Here is a 15689-nt window from a genome sequence, read left to right as displayed (position 1 = left end):
CTGCTCAGCTATTTGCCATCTCCCTGCCCACTTCCCGCTGATATGTGTTGGCGCCTTGTGGATGTGATCAAGGTCATAGGCACAGCCTTTCTTTTCTTTTTCTTGTTCTCCTTGTTGGGGTGGGGATTTTTTCAAAATGAAGGGGCAAAGGTATTGTACTATTTTGGGGTCCCTACACTCTTCTGCCTCCGCATTCTTCTGTTGTGTTTATGCTGCTAGACCTAGAAACTTAGGATGAGCAGGTCTTGGCATCAGACTTTGCTTGTGTCAGCAGAATCCTTTCTTTAAAAGAGAATGGATGCAGAAACAGATCAGAGGGTTGCTGCTCCGGTCAGTGCTGGGCCCGGAGGCCCAGAGTCCTTCCTCTTCCCCTGCCCATCCTGTGGACCCCCAAAGCCTTAGGAAGGTCCCTTGGGCTCCTGGGACACAGCTCAGAGGTTCCTGGCTGGTATCACTCCTCTCTGTGAGGCTTGAATTCTCTCCCTTGCATTCCAAAAATGGGTCACACTGGGATACCAGCTTTGTCCAAACCTCCCTGCCTCTGAAGTTAGCCAAACCTTAAAGCAGGTGCTTGTGCATGTGTGTATACACAGCAACTGCAACCACAGCAAGAGTGTCCATTCACCCAACACAGACACCCTCCCTGTGCCAGGCCCAGCTGGGTCACCTGGGAGAGGACGAAGGGTAGGAAGCACTTCCAGAGGAGGTGCTGAGTGAGGCAGGGGGCCGCAGGCACACACATCTGCCCTCTGGCACATGCAGGAAGGTGCTGGGAATGCAGGGAGCTTCTCCCCAGCAGACCATGATGCACTCCGCCTGTTATCTTCTTACGGTGTGCTCACTGGGTTTGGCACTGCCCCTGATCTGGTACCTCCCTTTCTATACACATCTGTGATTTCAGGCAGATAAGTGTTATGAGTTTGGCAGTCCAATGGGATCGGTAAGAACAGAAATCACAGATCCATTCTGGGATAAATTGCTCCCTTCGTTCTGAGCAGTGATTTGATTTTCATTGAGGTGAGTGGATTCTAAAGGCAGTGATCCTCAGCTCCCAGGGCCTACAACTTCACAGAAGGTGGCTCATTTTGATAATGAAAAATGCAGGGGTGCAAATCAGGCAGAAAGGGCCTGCCATTAGCCAACAATGTGTCCATCACCACATCACCCTTGCCCGGCCCAGCCTCCCCTCTGCTGCCCATGCGAGGCCTGGGGAGGGCAGCCGGACCGCCTGGTCTGAGCCCTGGCTTTTCCTCTCAGAGGCTCTGGGGCTCTCCCAGGGTTGGTTTACTTGTGGTGAAGCATGACTAATAGGTAAAGTGTCTGACAAAATGGGCCCCACAGGCCATGGGTGCTGCTTCTGACTGTCCCTGCGGAGAGCAGGTCAGGTGCCTGGCATCACTCCTGCCCCATAGACACCGATAACACACGTTTGTCAGCCGCAGGTCAGTTCCCCAAGGGTGGCTGCTGTGCTGCTGTAACACGGGACTGCACACTGGGCACTTATGCTGCGGAACTCTGTTTTCTCATGGTCTGGAGGCCAGAAGTCCAAGGTATTGGCAGGGTTGGGTGTTGGCAGGGTTGGTTCCTTCAGAGGCCTCTCTCCTGGGATTGCAGATGGCCACCATCTCGCTGTGTCTTCACACGGTTTCCCCTGTGTGTCTGTGTCCTCATCTCTTCTTATAAGGACACCAGTCAAACTGGATTAGGGCCCACCCTGGTGACCTCATTTTAACTTAATGACTCCTTTAAAGACTCTGTCTCCAAGTACAGTCCCATTCTGAGGGACCTGGGGTTAGGACTTCAACATGGGAATTTGGGGGAGGCACAGTTGAGGCCATAGCGGCAGCTGTCTCATTCTGCTCACAGCTGGTTCTCTCTGGCCACATGCCAGAGAGGAGTACGATGCCATCCCCTTAAACCACACACGGACACGCTGTCGGGAGGAACGTCAGCACGTTTCAGCTGAAAGGAGTGAGGAGTGAGGACAAGCAGGTGCAGAATGAAGCCTCCTCATGCACTGGTCCATTCTGCACGTGCGCTGCTGCTATTACAGCATCAGACAGGAGGCTGAACTAGAGATGCCTTAGACAAACCGCTGCAAGAATGCCACAAGTTAAGAGGAGTGTGGACAGTAGAAAGCCTTGAGAGCAGCTGAGCTGATGAAGGGATGGGAAAATGGGCGCCCTTTTGAAGCCTAGGACTGACCAAGCGGAGGTGTGCAGGGTTTGTGGGTGCCCCATCTTGAGTCTCAGTGCTCTGGGGGACATAGCGCGGAGCGGGACAGCCCTGTGGGTCAACCCCTGCCTGGTTCTGCAGACTCGGAGAGGTCTGGCCCTGGGCTGGGTGTGGCCCTCACGCTGCCTGGGAGCCTCAGGCAACCTGCTGCAGCTGCTTGTCTAGAGGTTTTGCCACTCACTGGCCTGACCGCGGGAGCTGGAGCGGCTGAGAGGTCATTGCCTGCTCTGCAGCTTAGCTCAACCTCCCAGGTGCCCCACCCCCGTCCCTCCCTTCCCAGAGAACCAGTTATTCCTTGTCCTCATAAGCGCTCCTAGGACACTTGCCAAGTTCTATCAGTTTGGGGGTTCTCTGGGGCAGCCACCCCCAGCTCCTTGCCCTGCCTATGAGCCACCTCCCCTCTCCTCCTCACCGCCGTGCTCCCCATGTGGCGTCGACCCCCGAGGCAGGGACCGTATGAGTTTTGTTCACAGTCTGCACTCCCTCTGACACACAGGAGGTTCTGGAAAAGCTGCATGGTGAAGGAGCCACGTGCGGTTTGGCCGGGTGCCCCAGGCCTCCTCTTCATCATCACGACCACGCTGCCTTCCGTTATTCAGGGGGGAGTCCAGAGCTCCAGGAAGTTGACCACCTCCCCAAGGCCCCCCGAGCATGGATGGGTGGAGCTGGCTCTAAGTCCACACTCAGTGCTTTCCCCTGCACCCTGGAGCCTGGCTCGGTGCCACCGGGACTTGTTTGTGGAAGTAACACGTGAACACCTGGCGAGCTCCATGGGCTGTGCGTGTGTGCGTCTTTGCCAACTCACGGCAACCCGAGGACCAGGGTAGAAAGCACAGGAGAAGCCACCACGGGTGCTGCAGGGCCTCAGGTCGGGCGTCATCCTCCACCTGTCCTTCTGCTGTCCATCTATGAGTTCTCCCACAGGTGCCTCGCAAGGCTGGTCCTTCACAATGGCCCAGGCCCTCAACTCAGTGGTCAGGAGGGTTCCCACCACGTCGGGGCATAGCGACAGTCAAGGTTCCCTCAGGTCCTCAGGCTACCTTTGCAAATAGGTCCTCGCAAAGACCCTATTTCACATTCACAGATACTGGGAGTTAAGACTTCAGCATCTTTTAGCGGGGACATGATTCAACCCATGCATCTGGGCCTAGGAATTGGAAATGCCCCAGTGAGCTATGCCCTGGGCACTGTGCATTTCTGGGGGACACAGCGCTGACAGCTGGAGGGGGCTTTCTGGACACAGAGCTGTCTGGGATCCGCTGAGGCAACACGGGAAGGACTCCAGAGCTCACCTGGGTGAAACCCGAGAGCCGTCAGTGACAGCAGAATCCAGAGGGAGCCTACATCTCCAAGCCAGGTCCAGAGCTCTTCCAACAGGATAGCAGTCTTGTCAGGCACTCTGGGAGGCCGAAGTGGGAGGATCACTTTGAGGCCAGGAGTTTGAGCAGCCTGGGCAACAAAGCAAGATCCCTATCTCTCCAAACAAACCAAAAACTTCAGTAGCATCTTGGTTGTTTTTTCTCTTCTGTCAGGTATTTTGGTCATAGTGATCTTTTGATTTTACATTCCCTTTTTTTTTCATGTAGAAGTCTCTATGGCCATTTCATCTTGTGAATTAATTGAGTTTCCAAAGTGAACTAGCTGCATGTTAGAACCAGGACTTTTTTGAGCCCTTTGAAGCAATGCTGGCAGGCGTCATCCCCAAGCCCCAGGGTGGGTCACATTCCTGGATGGTGGAGGCAGGGGGTACAGGGGTCCCCCGTCTGCACATTGTTCTAGGTCTGATGTGATTGCTCAACTCCTCCACGAAACAGGGGCCATGTTTGTCCTCGTCTGGGGCAAACTGCAGTTGGAGAGGCTGGCCTCCTGTGGCTGTACATCCGGAGCTGGGCTTAACTGGCCAGGAGGAGAGAAGGATCCTTCTCTCTTAATAAAAAGTTCCCAGGGGCTGGGCACGGTGGCTCATACCTATAATCCCAGCACATGGGGAGGCTGAGGTAAGTGGATCACCTGAGGTCAGGAGTTCAAGACCAGCCTGGCCAACATGGTGAAACCCTAATCTCTACTAAAAATACAAAAAATTAGCTGGGCATGGTGGTGCATGCCTGTAATCCCAGCTACTCAGGAGACTGAGGCACAAGAATCACTTAAACCCAAGAGGCAGAGGTTGCAGTGAGCCAACATCACGCCACTGTACTCCAGTCTGGGCGACAACAGTGAAACTCCCTCTCAAAAAAAAAAAAAAAAAAAAAAAAAGTCCCCAGGGCCCACATCCACCCAGCCATCTCTCCTCCCCGGCCAGTGTTATCCTTTCCTCACAAGCCCTTCCAGAGCACAAACACACAAGCACGTATGTTTGTCTTCTTTTTTCATAAATGGTGACAAGCTCTGCATACTGTTGTGCAGCTTCTCTTTCCACATAGAAATACACCTTGAAGATTATTTCTTATGAGTACATAAGATGGGCACCTGAGTAGTTTGCTGTTACCGACCACGTAGGCAATGGCCGCCTGCACAGATTATTTGCACTGGTGGGAGTGTCATCAGATGTTTCTGGAAGTGGGATGGCTGGGTCAAAGGGAATGTGTGTTAGTAATTTTGAAAGATAAAGTCATAAAGATAAGTAAAAACGCCTGGCATCTTGGCTCACGGCTGTAGTCCCAACACATTGAGAGGTCAAGGCGGGAGGACTGCTTGAAGCCAGGAGCTTGAGAGCCGCCTGGGCAAAATAGTGAGGCCCCATTTCTACAAAAAAAAAAAAAAAATTAACTGGGTGTGGTGGTATGTGCCTGTAGTCTCAGCTACTCAGAAGGCTGAGGTGGGAGGATCGCTTGAGCACTAGAGGTCAAGGCTTCAGTGAGCCATGATCACACACTGCAGCCGGGGTGACAGTGAGAGCCTGTCTCAATAAATAAATAAATAAATAGATAATAAATTAATCGATTGATTGATATAGAGAGGATAAGTAAAAACAAAAACATGTATGTACTATAAAACCTGGGATGGGCCAGGCGTGCTGGCTAACACCTGTAATCCTAGCACTTTGGGAGGCCGAGACAGGTGAATTACTTGAGGTCAGGAGTTTGAGACCAGCTTGGCCAACATAATGTGAAACCCTGTCTCTACTAAAAATACAAAAATAAATAAATAAATAAGTAAATAAATAAATAAATAAATAGCCAGGCGTGGTGGTGCATGCCTATAATCCTAGCTACTTGGGAGGCTGAGTTGGGAGGATTGCTTGAACCCAGGAGGTGGAGGTTGCAGTGAGCCAAGGTCACGCCACTGCACACTCCAGCCTGGGCAACAGAGCGAGACTCCGTCTCAAAAAAATAACCTGGGATGGAGGCAGAGAAGAAAGGAAGTGGTGGGCAGTGTGGGTGGTCTGTCTTACCTTTCATAATGGAGAGCTGGTGCCTACTGTTTGGAATTCACAAACATAGACAGAGTTCAAAGTGGTTACCACTGGGGCTAGAGTAGGAGACATCTTCTTATTTCTCATTCTTCCATGTACTTCAAAAATTATCATGCCCTGTATATATGTTAACTGTGAATGTAAGAAAGTAACATGAGGTGGTGCAGTGGCAGCCGTGTTAATGCCAGTTAATCAATCTTGCATTCAGGCCTCGTGGAGAACCGCCCTGGGGGATGGTTTCCAGCAGAGCAGTTCCTGGTTCCCACAGTTGCCTCATTTTTCCCTGGTTCCATTCAGAGCATCATTTACTGCCTAGAGCTAATTCCAGATCCTCCTCCCACCCAGGGCAGTTTATCAAAGGCAAAATAAAGAGGGTAGGCTGGGGACAGTGGCTCACACCTGTAATCTCAGCACCTTGGGAGGTCGAGGCAGGTGGATCACCTGAGGTCAGGAGTTCGAGACCAGCATGGCCAACATGGTGAAACCCCGTGTCTACTAAAAATACAAAAAATTAGCTGGGCGTGGTGGTGCGTGCCTTTAATCCCAGCTACTCAGGAGGCTGAGGCAGGAGAATCGCTTGAACCCAGGAGGCAGAGGTTGCAGTGAGCTGTGATCCTGCTACTGCACTGCAGCCTGGGCGACAAGAGCGAAACTCTGTCTCAAAACAAATAAACAAAGAGGGTTGGGGGGTGACTCCCTGAAAGTTTCTAGACGCCTATTCTAAAGATAAAAACATAATGTGATGCCTGAAAGAGGGAAGAACTGCTCCAAAGCGTCTGGGATGCGGCTGAGGTGGCCACTTTGCCTGGAGCTGAGGAGGGGGATGAAAGTAAGAACTGATTTTTAATCTTCGCCTCTTGTACAACCCCTGGTGGGCACCGGATGATGCCCTGTTCCACTGATGTTAAGTTGTATTTTTTCCCCACATTTCCACATTCTCCAATATGGAGAATATGTCCCGCAGTGTGAGGGTGGGCTGTCGTGATTTAATTAGGGTCTCTTGGCCTTCTTGGTGGTCCATAAAATAGTGGCATGCCTTCCGACGGGGGACCCGGGAGTTGCTGAACCGCAGTGCCTGCACAGCGATGGGCTTATGTGGTCTCTCCGGCCCATGGCTCAGCCCTGCTCCGTGGCCGTGGGTGGCGTCCCCGGCTAACCTCCTGTCTTGCAGGTGTAGTCGCCGCCGCCAGCCGCCATGGGCAAGCAGAACAGCAAGCTGCGGCCCGAGGTGCTGCAGGACCTGCGGGAGAACACGGAGTTCACCGACCACGAGCTGCAGGAGTGGTACAAGGGCTTCCTCAAGGACTGCCCCACTGGCCACCTGACCGTGGACGAGTTCAAGAAGATCTACGCCAACTTCTTCCCCTACGGCGATGCTTCCAAGTTCGCCGAGCACGTCTTCCGCACCTTCGACACCAACGGCGACGGCACCATCGACTTCCGGGAGTTCATCATTGCGCTGAGCGTGACCTCGCGGGGCAAGCTGGAGCAGAAGCTCAAGTGGGCCTTCAGCATGTACGATCTGGACGGCAACGGCTACATCAGCCGCAGCGAGATGCTGGAGATCGTGCAGGTACCGGCGCCCGAGGCCCCGGGTCTCACCACGCGGGGGCCCAGGTCCTCTCCCAGATCCCAGCTCCCAGCTCCCAGCTCCCAGCTCCCAGCCCAGAGCTTTTTTTTTTTTTTGAGACGGTATCTCGCTCTGTCGCCCAGGCTGGAGTGCAGTGGCCCGATCTCGGCTCACTGCAAGCTCCGCCTCCCGGGTTCGAGAGATTCTCCTGTCTCACCCTCCCATGTAGCTGGGATTACAAGCATATGCCACCGCAGCCAGCTAATTTTTGTATTTTTAGTAGAGACAAGGTTTCACCATGTTGGCCAGGCTAGTCTCGCACTCCTGACCTCAGGTGATCTGCCTTCAGCCTCCCAAAGTGCTGGGATTACAGGCATGGGCCACCGTGCCTGGCCAAGAATTATATTATTGTTACTTGCAAGAGGTACCTGCCAAGACCTGGGGAAAGCCCTGGATTTGAGAATGCAACAGATAGCTTGTGATGTCCCCAGGAACGCGCAGTCATCCAGTAAAACTGAAGCATTAGCGATCACGAGAATCAGCCCAGCATGGGAAAGACGTCACTTCGGGAGGCGTCTCTCTGCCTTCAGGCAGCTCTAGCAGGCAAGGCCATGTTTCAGAAGGAAACCAAGTTTTGTTCACTTGGCCAGGTACCTAGGTGTGCGAGAGAGAGTAGAGAGTAGAACTGCCCCTCCCTGGCATTCCCCTGAGTGCCTCCCTGAGCCCAGGAGCATCCAGTTCTAGAACTCCTCATGGCCAGGCCTGTAATCCCAACACTTTGGGAGGCTGAGGCTGGAGAATTGCTTGAGCCCAGGAGTTTGAGACCAGCCTGGACAATATAGTGAGACTCTATCTCTATAAAAAATTAAAAGAGTAGCAGGGCATAATGGCATGCACCCGTAGTCCCAGCTACTTGAGAGGCTGAGGTGGGAGGATTGCTTGAGCCCAGGAGTCCGAGGTCACAGTGAGCTATGACTGCACCGCTGTACTCCAGCCTGGGTGACAGAGTGAGACCCTTCCTCCAAAAAGACCAGAAATAAAACAAGAAAAAAATGGAACTGTTCAGAAGGGGGGGATGCCATGGTGGGGAACTTCAGGGGTGGGCCTCCAGTAGCAGGTATCAAATCCGTGAGCTCCTGCACCAGCAGTGGCCGCCTCAGGAGTGAGCGACCCATTTCCCACGTAGATGGTTTTCACACCGTCAGAGTAAATTAACATGGGCTCGGGGGACTCTGATTCCGTCGTCGCTTTCTGGCTCTTAGCTTCACACAGTGGTGGAAGTAAGAATTCTGCTTCCCAGGAATCACCCATCGTGTCCTGTGTGTTAACCTTTACCCTTTGCAAATAGGTGTGCCTGTCACTGGCCGCACAGAGGCTTGGTCAGAACTTTGAGGCCCTGGTAGAACTGTTCCGAGCAGTGAGGAGCGGTCACTTCTGTCCAAACGGGACAGCCCCCAAACCAAGTCCCCAAACCCTGAAAGGCTTCCCCCAGCGCCATCGATGGCTCCCTGGCTGGCTGTGTGCCCCAGCACCATTGATGGCTCCCTGGCTGGCTGTGTGTGTTTCTCATGGGACACTTGGTTGCTCCCTCCTTCTCAAAATGAGAAAATGGTCTCTTGTCTTAGGAATGAGACTATCAAGCCTCCTTCACACGGAGTGCTCAGAAAATCCCACAGCAGTGCTGCCCCTCCCCACGCATGTCACTCTGCTCAGTGGCCACTTGCCCGCCCCATCACTGTCTCCGCTGTACACCCACCAGCAGCACAGGGGCATGTGCCCCAGGCTGGGCCACTCAGGCAGAGACATGCAGAGAGACCAGCAGCTAGGCTGAGCCCTCGGCTGGCAGTGCTGTAAAGAGGCCATGGAGGCTCCGGTGCTGCCGGTTCCTGTCCTGTCGGGGCTGGTGATGGGGCTTTCCCTGTGAGTTTGAGGGGCTCAGTCTCTTTTAAATTGAGGGGTAACAGCCACGCAGTAAAATGCACACAGCTCAGTGGGCAATGTGGTGAATTTCACGTATCTGTGACCACCACTCTCCCTCAGCATTCCCAGCCCCCAACAGTGACACTTAGGCACCTTCCTGGCACTACCTCCCCCACCACCCAGGCAGAGATAGCAGCACCCTCCCCCTCCCAGTAGAGCCCTTCTGTCAGCTCTGCTCTTGGACTTCACACAGACACCTGTGAGGTTCACTAGGGAACATTCTCCCCACGGGGGAGGGGTCCCGAAGACCACCGGGAGCCCCTAACCTCTCCCAGCCTCGTTGTGGACTGAGCAGAAGCCCACCCTTGCTGCGCCCGCCCGAGCTCCTGGGCCTCTGAGCACACTGTCATTGTCCCCATTCGCAGGCCATCTACAAGATGGTGTCGTCTGTGATGAAGATGCCGGAGGACGAGTCCACCCCAGAGAAGCGCACGGACAAGATCTTCAGGCAGATGGACACCAACAACGATGGTAGGGCGGGGTGGGGGCGGGGCTGCGTGTGTAGCCACGGTGGTGGCAAAACACGTCTGGGGCGCCCCCTCCCCTCTGCAGCTTCTTGGTCTCCTGAGGGCCACCCCTGCCGCTGACCTGCCTGGCACCTGCCATGCCCAGGGAAGAGCGGGATGCAGTCAGGGACACCCGGCCTGCGTCCTGGTCCCTCTGTGACAAGGCTTTGTGATGCTGGGCATGTTGTGGCCCCTCTGAGCCACCGTCTCCCCACTCGTAGAACAGGACATACCTGTATTCTCGTGGGTACAATGTTTAGGGGCAGGGAGGCAAGCATGCTGGCAGCCCTGAACCTGGAGGGGTTGGGATCAAAGGATCCCAGATGGTGGGGTCCTGGGGTGCTGGCCATGCTTCTCTTACTGTCATCCTGAGAGAGGAAGCTGCCCAGATGGCCCCAAGGGGAACTGTCCAGAGACAGGAAGCTGCCCAGACATTCCAAGGGGAACTGTTAGGATGAACACGGCCGCCTTGTCCGCCTACGGCAGCTCTGTGGGGACTCAGTCCACTGTAGAAGGGCAAGTCTCAAGATGGTGGGTGGCAGTAGCGGTGACGAGGCTGTGCCTCGAGTGCCCTCCTCTGCATTGGCTGTGAGGTCGGGGCAGCTGTGGGGTCCTCCCGTTCTGCTCTTCTTGCCGGCTTTATCAAGAGCAACCACAGCACCAGGTTTGTTTTGCTTTTGAACAATAAAGAAACACAACCTTAAGAAGAGAAAATACTCCCTGGGTTGTGCTGGGGATTAAAAGATAAGCTAATGCCCAAGAAGCTGCTGTGGAAAGTCTGGAGTGCAGCCCTTGGGTGAGTTAAGCACGACCCCAGCAGGAGAAGGGGTGTGGGGGAGCTGTAGGCAGCAAACAGCATTCCAGGCAGCCAGGTCACTGTTTCAAAACATCTGCACACAGCAAACAAGCCTGCCTGGTGCCCGGCATTGCCTTCGGGCTGATGGGAAGTGTGTTTTCCACCTTCCAGCCTAGCAGGGCACCTGCTGCCACTCTCCCAAGGCTGTCCGCTCCTCGTAAGGATGGTGAATCCAGTCCCACGGGGTTGTGAGGTTTCAGTGAGATGATGCCTTAAAGCTCTTAGCAGGGCTCACACTCCACAAATAGTGGCTGTTGTTCCTGACTTCACAGTGTCCCTGGGGAAGCCATACACGGTTCCTCGCTGCCTGAACCTGCCACCTGGCTTGGCCCTGCCCACCTCTTCAGAGGGCATCTTCTAGGTTGATTGGGAATTTGGATGGCATGGTCGTTGCTAATGTCTGCGCTTTGATGAAGCACTTCCTCCTGTGCGCTCAGGGGACCCGTCTGTCCCTGGAGCTTGGGGCAAGGAGGGAAGAGTGATACTGGGAAGGTGGGGCTGCAGTCAGGGGCCAGAGCCAGTTCAGGGGGTGGTCCTCAGCCCTCAAGGCTCCTCCAGGGACTGCTCAGGAGTGATGGGGCCCTGGAGTTTGCCCCAACTTCCCTGGCTGCCCCGGAAGGCGCACGGCTGCTCTAGGCCTCTGGGCTGGGCTGATGGGTTTCTCCAGGGCACAAGTATCATTAAAGCCGCCCTCTCCTCAGCTTGTCAGGCCACACATGTGGGACAGGCTGTGCTCAGCAACCCTCTCACCTGCCCTGCCCTCCATCAGGAGGAGCCAGTGGAGCCTTCAGAAGCTCCCGGCATCTCTGCAGGCCTCAGAGTCGTCCTGAGGCAGCTCTGGCTCTCCCGACTGGAGGTCCATCTGGGCTGGCCCGCTCTTTCTCGGCCTGGGACAGGAGGGCCTGGGGTCAGGGACGGGAAGTGGGGAGGCTGGGGCCATGGACTCTGAGGCCCCACACCTAGCCGAGGAGATGACCACACAGCTGGCTGCCCTGAGTGGTCAGAGGTGGAGTGTGGGGGGTGACCATGGTCCTCACCAATCTTCAGGCTGGCAGCCGCTGTCTCCATTGGCAAAGGGTCCTGGGGACTGTCTGCTGAGGGCCTGGCTGTCCCTCCCTCTCCCTATGCACCCCTTAGCCTGGGCATTGTTTGGGCTCCCTTGGAGCCAGCAGGCTGCCCAGGCCCCAGAGGTATCACGTTCGTGCCCTGGAAGAAGCCAGCCTGCCCGAGCCTGGGCCAGGGTCCCATGAGGACAGGTGTCCCTGCCTGCCAGTGGACTGGAGGGGCTGAATTCCCAGCAGGGCCCTACTGGGCAGGGGTGTCCTCCATCCTGGTGCTGGGCTGAGTCCTCAAATGCATCCTCCCAGGTGCCCTTGAGAAGGGTGTTCCCATTATCCCGCCTTCGAGACGAAGATCCTGAGACCTGGAAATGTTGGTGGCTTGCCATGCGCCAGAGCCAAGAGCCCCTCCTGCGCACCTTCCCCTGTGCTGGGCCTAGCTGCATGCGTCTGTGTTGCCTGCACAGACATTTTGCAGAGTGTCCTAGTGATTCCAGCTGACAGCACAGAGCCTCAGACAGACACACGGAGGGGCTGCCCCAGGACCCAGGCTGCCGGGACACAGCCAACCTCAAACCTCATCCTTCCCCACCAGCCGGAGCCAGAGGCTCCCCTTCCTGCCCTCCTGCCCTTGAGGCCATGTCTGAATGGGCAGAATCCTTATAGCCTATCTTGCTTGTGGACTAGCAGAGCCAAGGCTATGGTTGACCACAGTATGGGCTCATTGACAGCGATTATGGGATGGGGAGTGGATGGTCAGAAAACCTCCCCGCACCCGGCTCGGCCCGACAGCCTTATGGAGCCCCGCCCTGGGCCACCAGCCTCCAGAGGCCACTCTGCCCAGCGTGGAGTCACCAAGTCTGTGTCCTGGGAGAGGGAATGTGTTGTCACCAGCATTGGATGCGGAGGATGAGGGGGCAGCTGATTCCTTAGCATGACCAATCTTTTTCTAGGTTTTCCTCTCACTGCGTGGCCAACAGTCCAGAGCATGAGTTCGGTACCCCAAGCCTGAGCAGCAGGTCTACACTGATGCCAGGGAGGACCCATTGGGTTAGAGGCAAATGCTTCATTTTTCTGCACAATGTACATGTTCCTTAATAAGCAAAGTGTGGGGTGATTTCGAAAAGGATTTAAATGGCCCTCATCAGCCATGTCCTGCTGAGCTGCTGGGTAAGCCCTTTGAGGTGCCTGATGTATTGTAGGGAGCAGGGAAAGGAAAAAGGATTTTTTTCAGAAATGCCTGTAAAGTGAATGGAGACTAGACACCGTGCAGCTTCAAGAAGGCTCAGGACTTTGAACAAAGGGGGCATCCCTGACCTGAGAGCTGTCCCCGTCCTCTCTGGAAGCATAAAGAACAGTGAGCACTGGCTAATCCTGATGTCTTTCGTGCCCTGCAGGCAAACTGTCCTTGGAAGAATTCATCAAAGGTGCCAAGAGCGACCCCTCCATCGTCCGCCTGCTGCAGTGCGACCCCAGCAGTGCCAGTCAGTTCTGAGCGAGCGGCCTGGACAGTTGCAGAGAAACACAGGCTTGTCGTGCCGTTTAAGCTTTGCTTGCAAGAGTGGATGCCCCGCAATCGTTCCTGCTCTCCCGGGCCCCAGGCCTGGGGCATGCGTCGCACCTGCCCGGCCCGGCGGCTGCGCCTCCCTCCTCCGCCTGACCAATGTGACATTCCTCCCCTCACGCCCGGCCCGGTCCCTTCCAGGGCAACTCCCAGGGATGTGATGACATGCAGGGTTCAAGTGTTCTTGGTTCCAGGCACCTCCCGGCTCATGGGGAGCCCAGAGGTCCATGCCGAGGAGACCAGGCAGGACCTCCCGAGGCTGCGCCCCGGCCGGCCCATGCATTTTGTGATCCCAAGTGACTCTGTGGGGAGGGTGGGGCGAGGCGTCAGGAGGGTAGACGGGGAGCCCCTCCCGTGCATGGCTGCCCTCCCGTTCATTTTCTCCACCACAGCCGCTTGCACGTATAGATACTGTGGTCCCCTTTCTTTTAATATATAAATTATGTATGGTGAAGTGGAGTGTAATGTGTAGGTCCCGTATTTAATGCCTCTGACTGCCTTTGAAGCGCAGCCCCCTGTGGCCCGCAGTCCCCTGAGCCTGGCTGTTGTGTGGTATTTATGCTCTCTTTGTCTGCCTGTTTCTAAGGAAATGCATGTGTGCCCTGAGCCGTGATGATCCTCCTGTCCGTGTCACGAGCACAGGCATTTGTGTCTGGTCTGTCCTCCCTGTTGATTGGTCTGGCATTTCCGGTATTAAAATGATACAATAAATGGCATTTTCTGAGTTTTGTGTCTGCCCGCGGGAGCCCCCATTCCTCAGGCCGTGGCCCCTGCACGCTCCAGCCAAGGTGGGTCTGCTGCGTGCTGCCGCTGTTGGTAAACCCAGCCCCTCCCGTGTCCCTCCAGCTGTCCCTGCGTCTATAAATCTTGCACAGCCTGTTCTTCAATATCTGCCTAATGCCAAGAAATATTTGTGGAAATGAACGATGACTGTTCTTGGCAGATCTGACTGTCAGGATTCTGCCTACCCCCAGCCCTTCCCTTTCCTTCTCCTTCCACGGTTTCAGGTCATAGGAAAACCACATTCCAAGAGAGGATGGCCATGGTCAAGGGCGCGGTCAGGCTGGCCCCAGAGGTGGCAGGCCTGGTTCTCTATCCTGCCTTCGCCGCTGCTGTCAGTGCTTCTGGTCCCAGCAGCAGAAGGACCAGCTGAAGAAGTGGGGGTTGGTCTCGCCTGCTGAGGGGTCCAAAGACAGCATCGCTGGGGATCCCCAGGCATCAACTTGGTTTTTTTCTTTTTTTGTTTTTTAAGAGAGGGTTTCTCTATGTTGCCCAGGCTGGCCTCAACCTCCTGGGCTCCAGCAATCCTTTCGCATCAGCCTCCTGAGTCAGTGGGGCCTTGGGTGAACAGCACTGTGCCTGGCTCATCACAGTCAGCTTTTCACCTCAGACTTTCTCCCTGGGGTGCCCACAACTGCTGTCATGGTTCTGGGCAGTACAGCTGACATGCGAGCATCAAGAAGCAGCGAGGGAAGTCTCTGTCCTCCCACTGAGGGACAGGAAAACCCTCCAGAACCCGCCCACCAACCCGTCCCCACCGGCCCCACATCTCAAGGCTGAAACCATGGCCCGCGTTCACCAGATGACCTTGTGATGGCCACAGCTGGCTTAGGCTGGTCAAGATGGCCCTTGGCCAAGGAGGCACCCGCCTTCCCCAGAGGGCATAGGGTTGGGAAGGGGTGAGTGGAATGGAGGTTCTGTTACCAGGACGAGCACCACAGCATCTGTCCACCTGCCATCAGCTCACTGTGCCTCGGTGTCTTCACTGTAGGGGATGGGGGGAGCTGGGCGGCTCAATGTCACGTGTGCAAAGCGCATGGCTTGGAGCCTGCCTCCCAGCAGGCCTTCAGCAACAGCAGCTATTTTGTTGATTTTAGTCATTTTAATATTTTTTACGACTCCATGTCTCTTTTAATAGAAATGGTGAGTCTGTTTGCCAAGTACCTTCTGAGTCAATGGCACTGCTAGAGCTGTTTCGTAGTAAAACTCCCCACGCACCCAGAGCCGCCAAGCCTTGATGGGGGAACCAGGTGGGGTGCAGAGATGGAGGCCAGGTGCCCTGGGCAGACCTAGCTTGCTATGAAAAGGCAAGACGGTGCCTTTGGCAACACTGCCTCACCTGGAAGAATAGCCAGTGAAGGGCTTGAATTTTATAAACATGTAACTGGGACTGGCAAAGGTTAAATCAAGAGTGCTTGTTGTGGGGAGGGTTCGCTTATGATGGGGACAGAGTCCAACGGACAGATGGGAATGACCGCTACGTTAGTCAGGGTTCTCCAGGACAGAAGTGATAGGAGACATGCACGGATGGCAGGGGTGGGTGGGTGAATGGATGGGTGGGTGTGTGGATGGATGGATGGATGGATGGGTGGATGGATGGATGGGTGGATGGATGGATGGATGGGTGGATGGATGGATGGATGGGTGGATGGATGGGTGGGTGGATGGATGGATGGGTGGGTGGATGGATGGGTGGATGGGTTGCTGAATGGGTGGGCCGGTGCG

At 55.2% G+C, this 15689-nt stretch overlaps 1 protein-coding gene across 4 annotated transcripts in view; it reads left to right on the top strand.

Annotated features, from left to right (window-relative positions):
* Positions 1-13908, top strand: part of HPCAL1 (hippocalcin-like 1) — a 122943-nt gene extending 109035 nt beyond the window's left edge. For all 4 annotated transcript variants that reach the window (XM_011965299.1, XM_011965298.1, XM_011965296.1 and 1 more), the window contains 3 exons: positions 6822-7223; positions 9566-9671; positions 13018-13908. In XM_011965299.1, coding sequence (XP_011820689.1) covers positions 6846-7223; positions 9566-9671; positions 13018-13115 — 582 coding nt within the window. In that variant the 5' untranslated portion in view covers positions 6822-6845 and the 3' untranslated portion in view covers positions 13116-13908. The remainder of the gene's footprint in view (positions 1-6821; positions 7224-9565; positions 9672-13017) is intronic.
* The last annotated feature ends 1781 nt before the right edge of the window (positions 13909-15689 follow it).

The sequence above is a fragment of the Mandrillus leucophaeus genome, unplaced genomic scaffold, assembly GCF_000951045.1.
Source record: "Mandrillus leucophaeus isolate KB7577 unplaced genomic scaffold, Mleu.le_1.0 Scaffold72, whole genome shotgun sequence".
In the NCBI taxonomy this organism is placed as follows: domain Eukaryota; kingdom Metazoa; phylum Chordata; class Mammalia; order Primates; family Cercopithecidae; genus Mandrillus; species Mandrillus leucophaeus.
The sequence above is the reverse complement of the archived record's forward strand: the minus strand, read 5'-3'. Positions and strand labels throughout refer to the sequence as shown.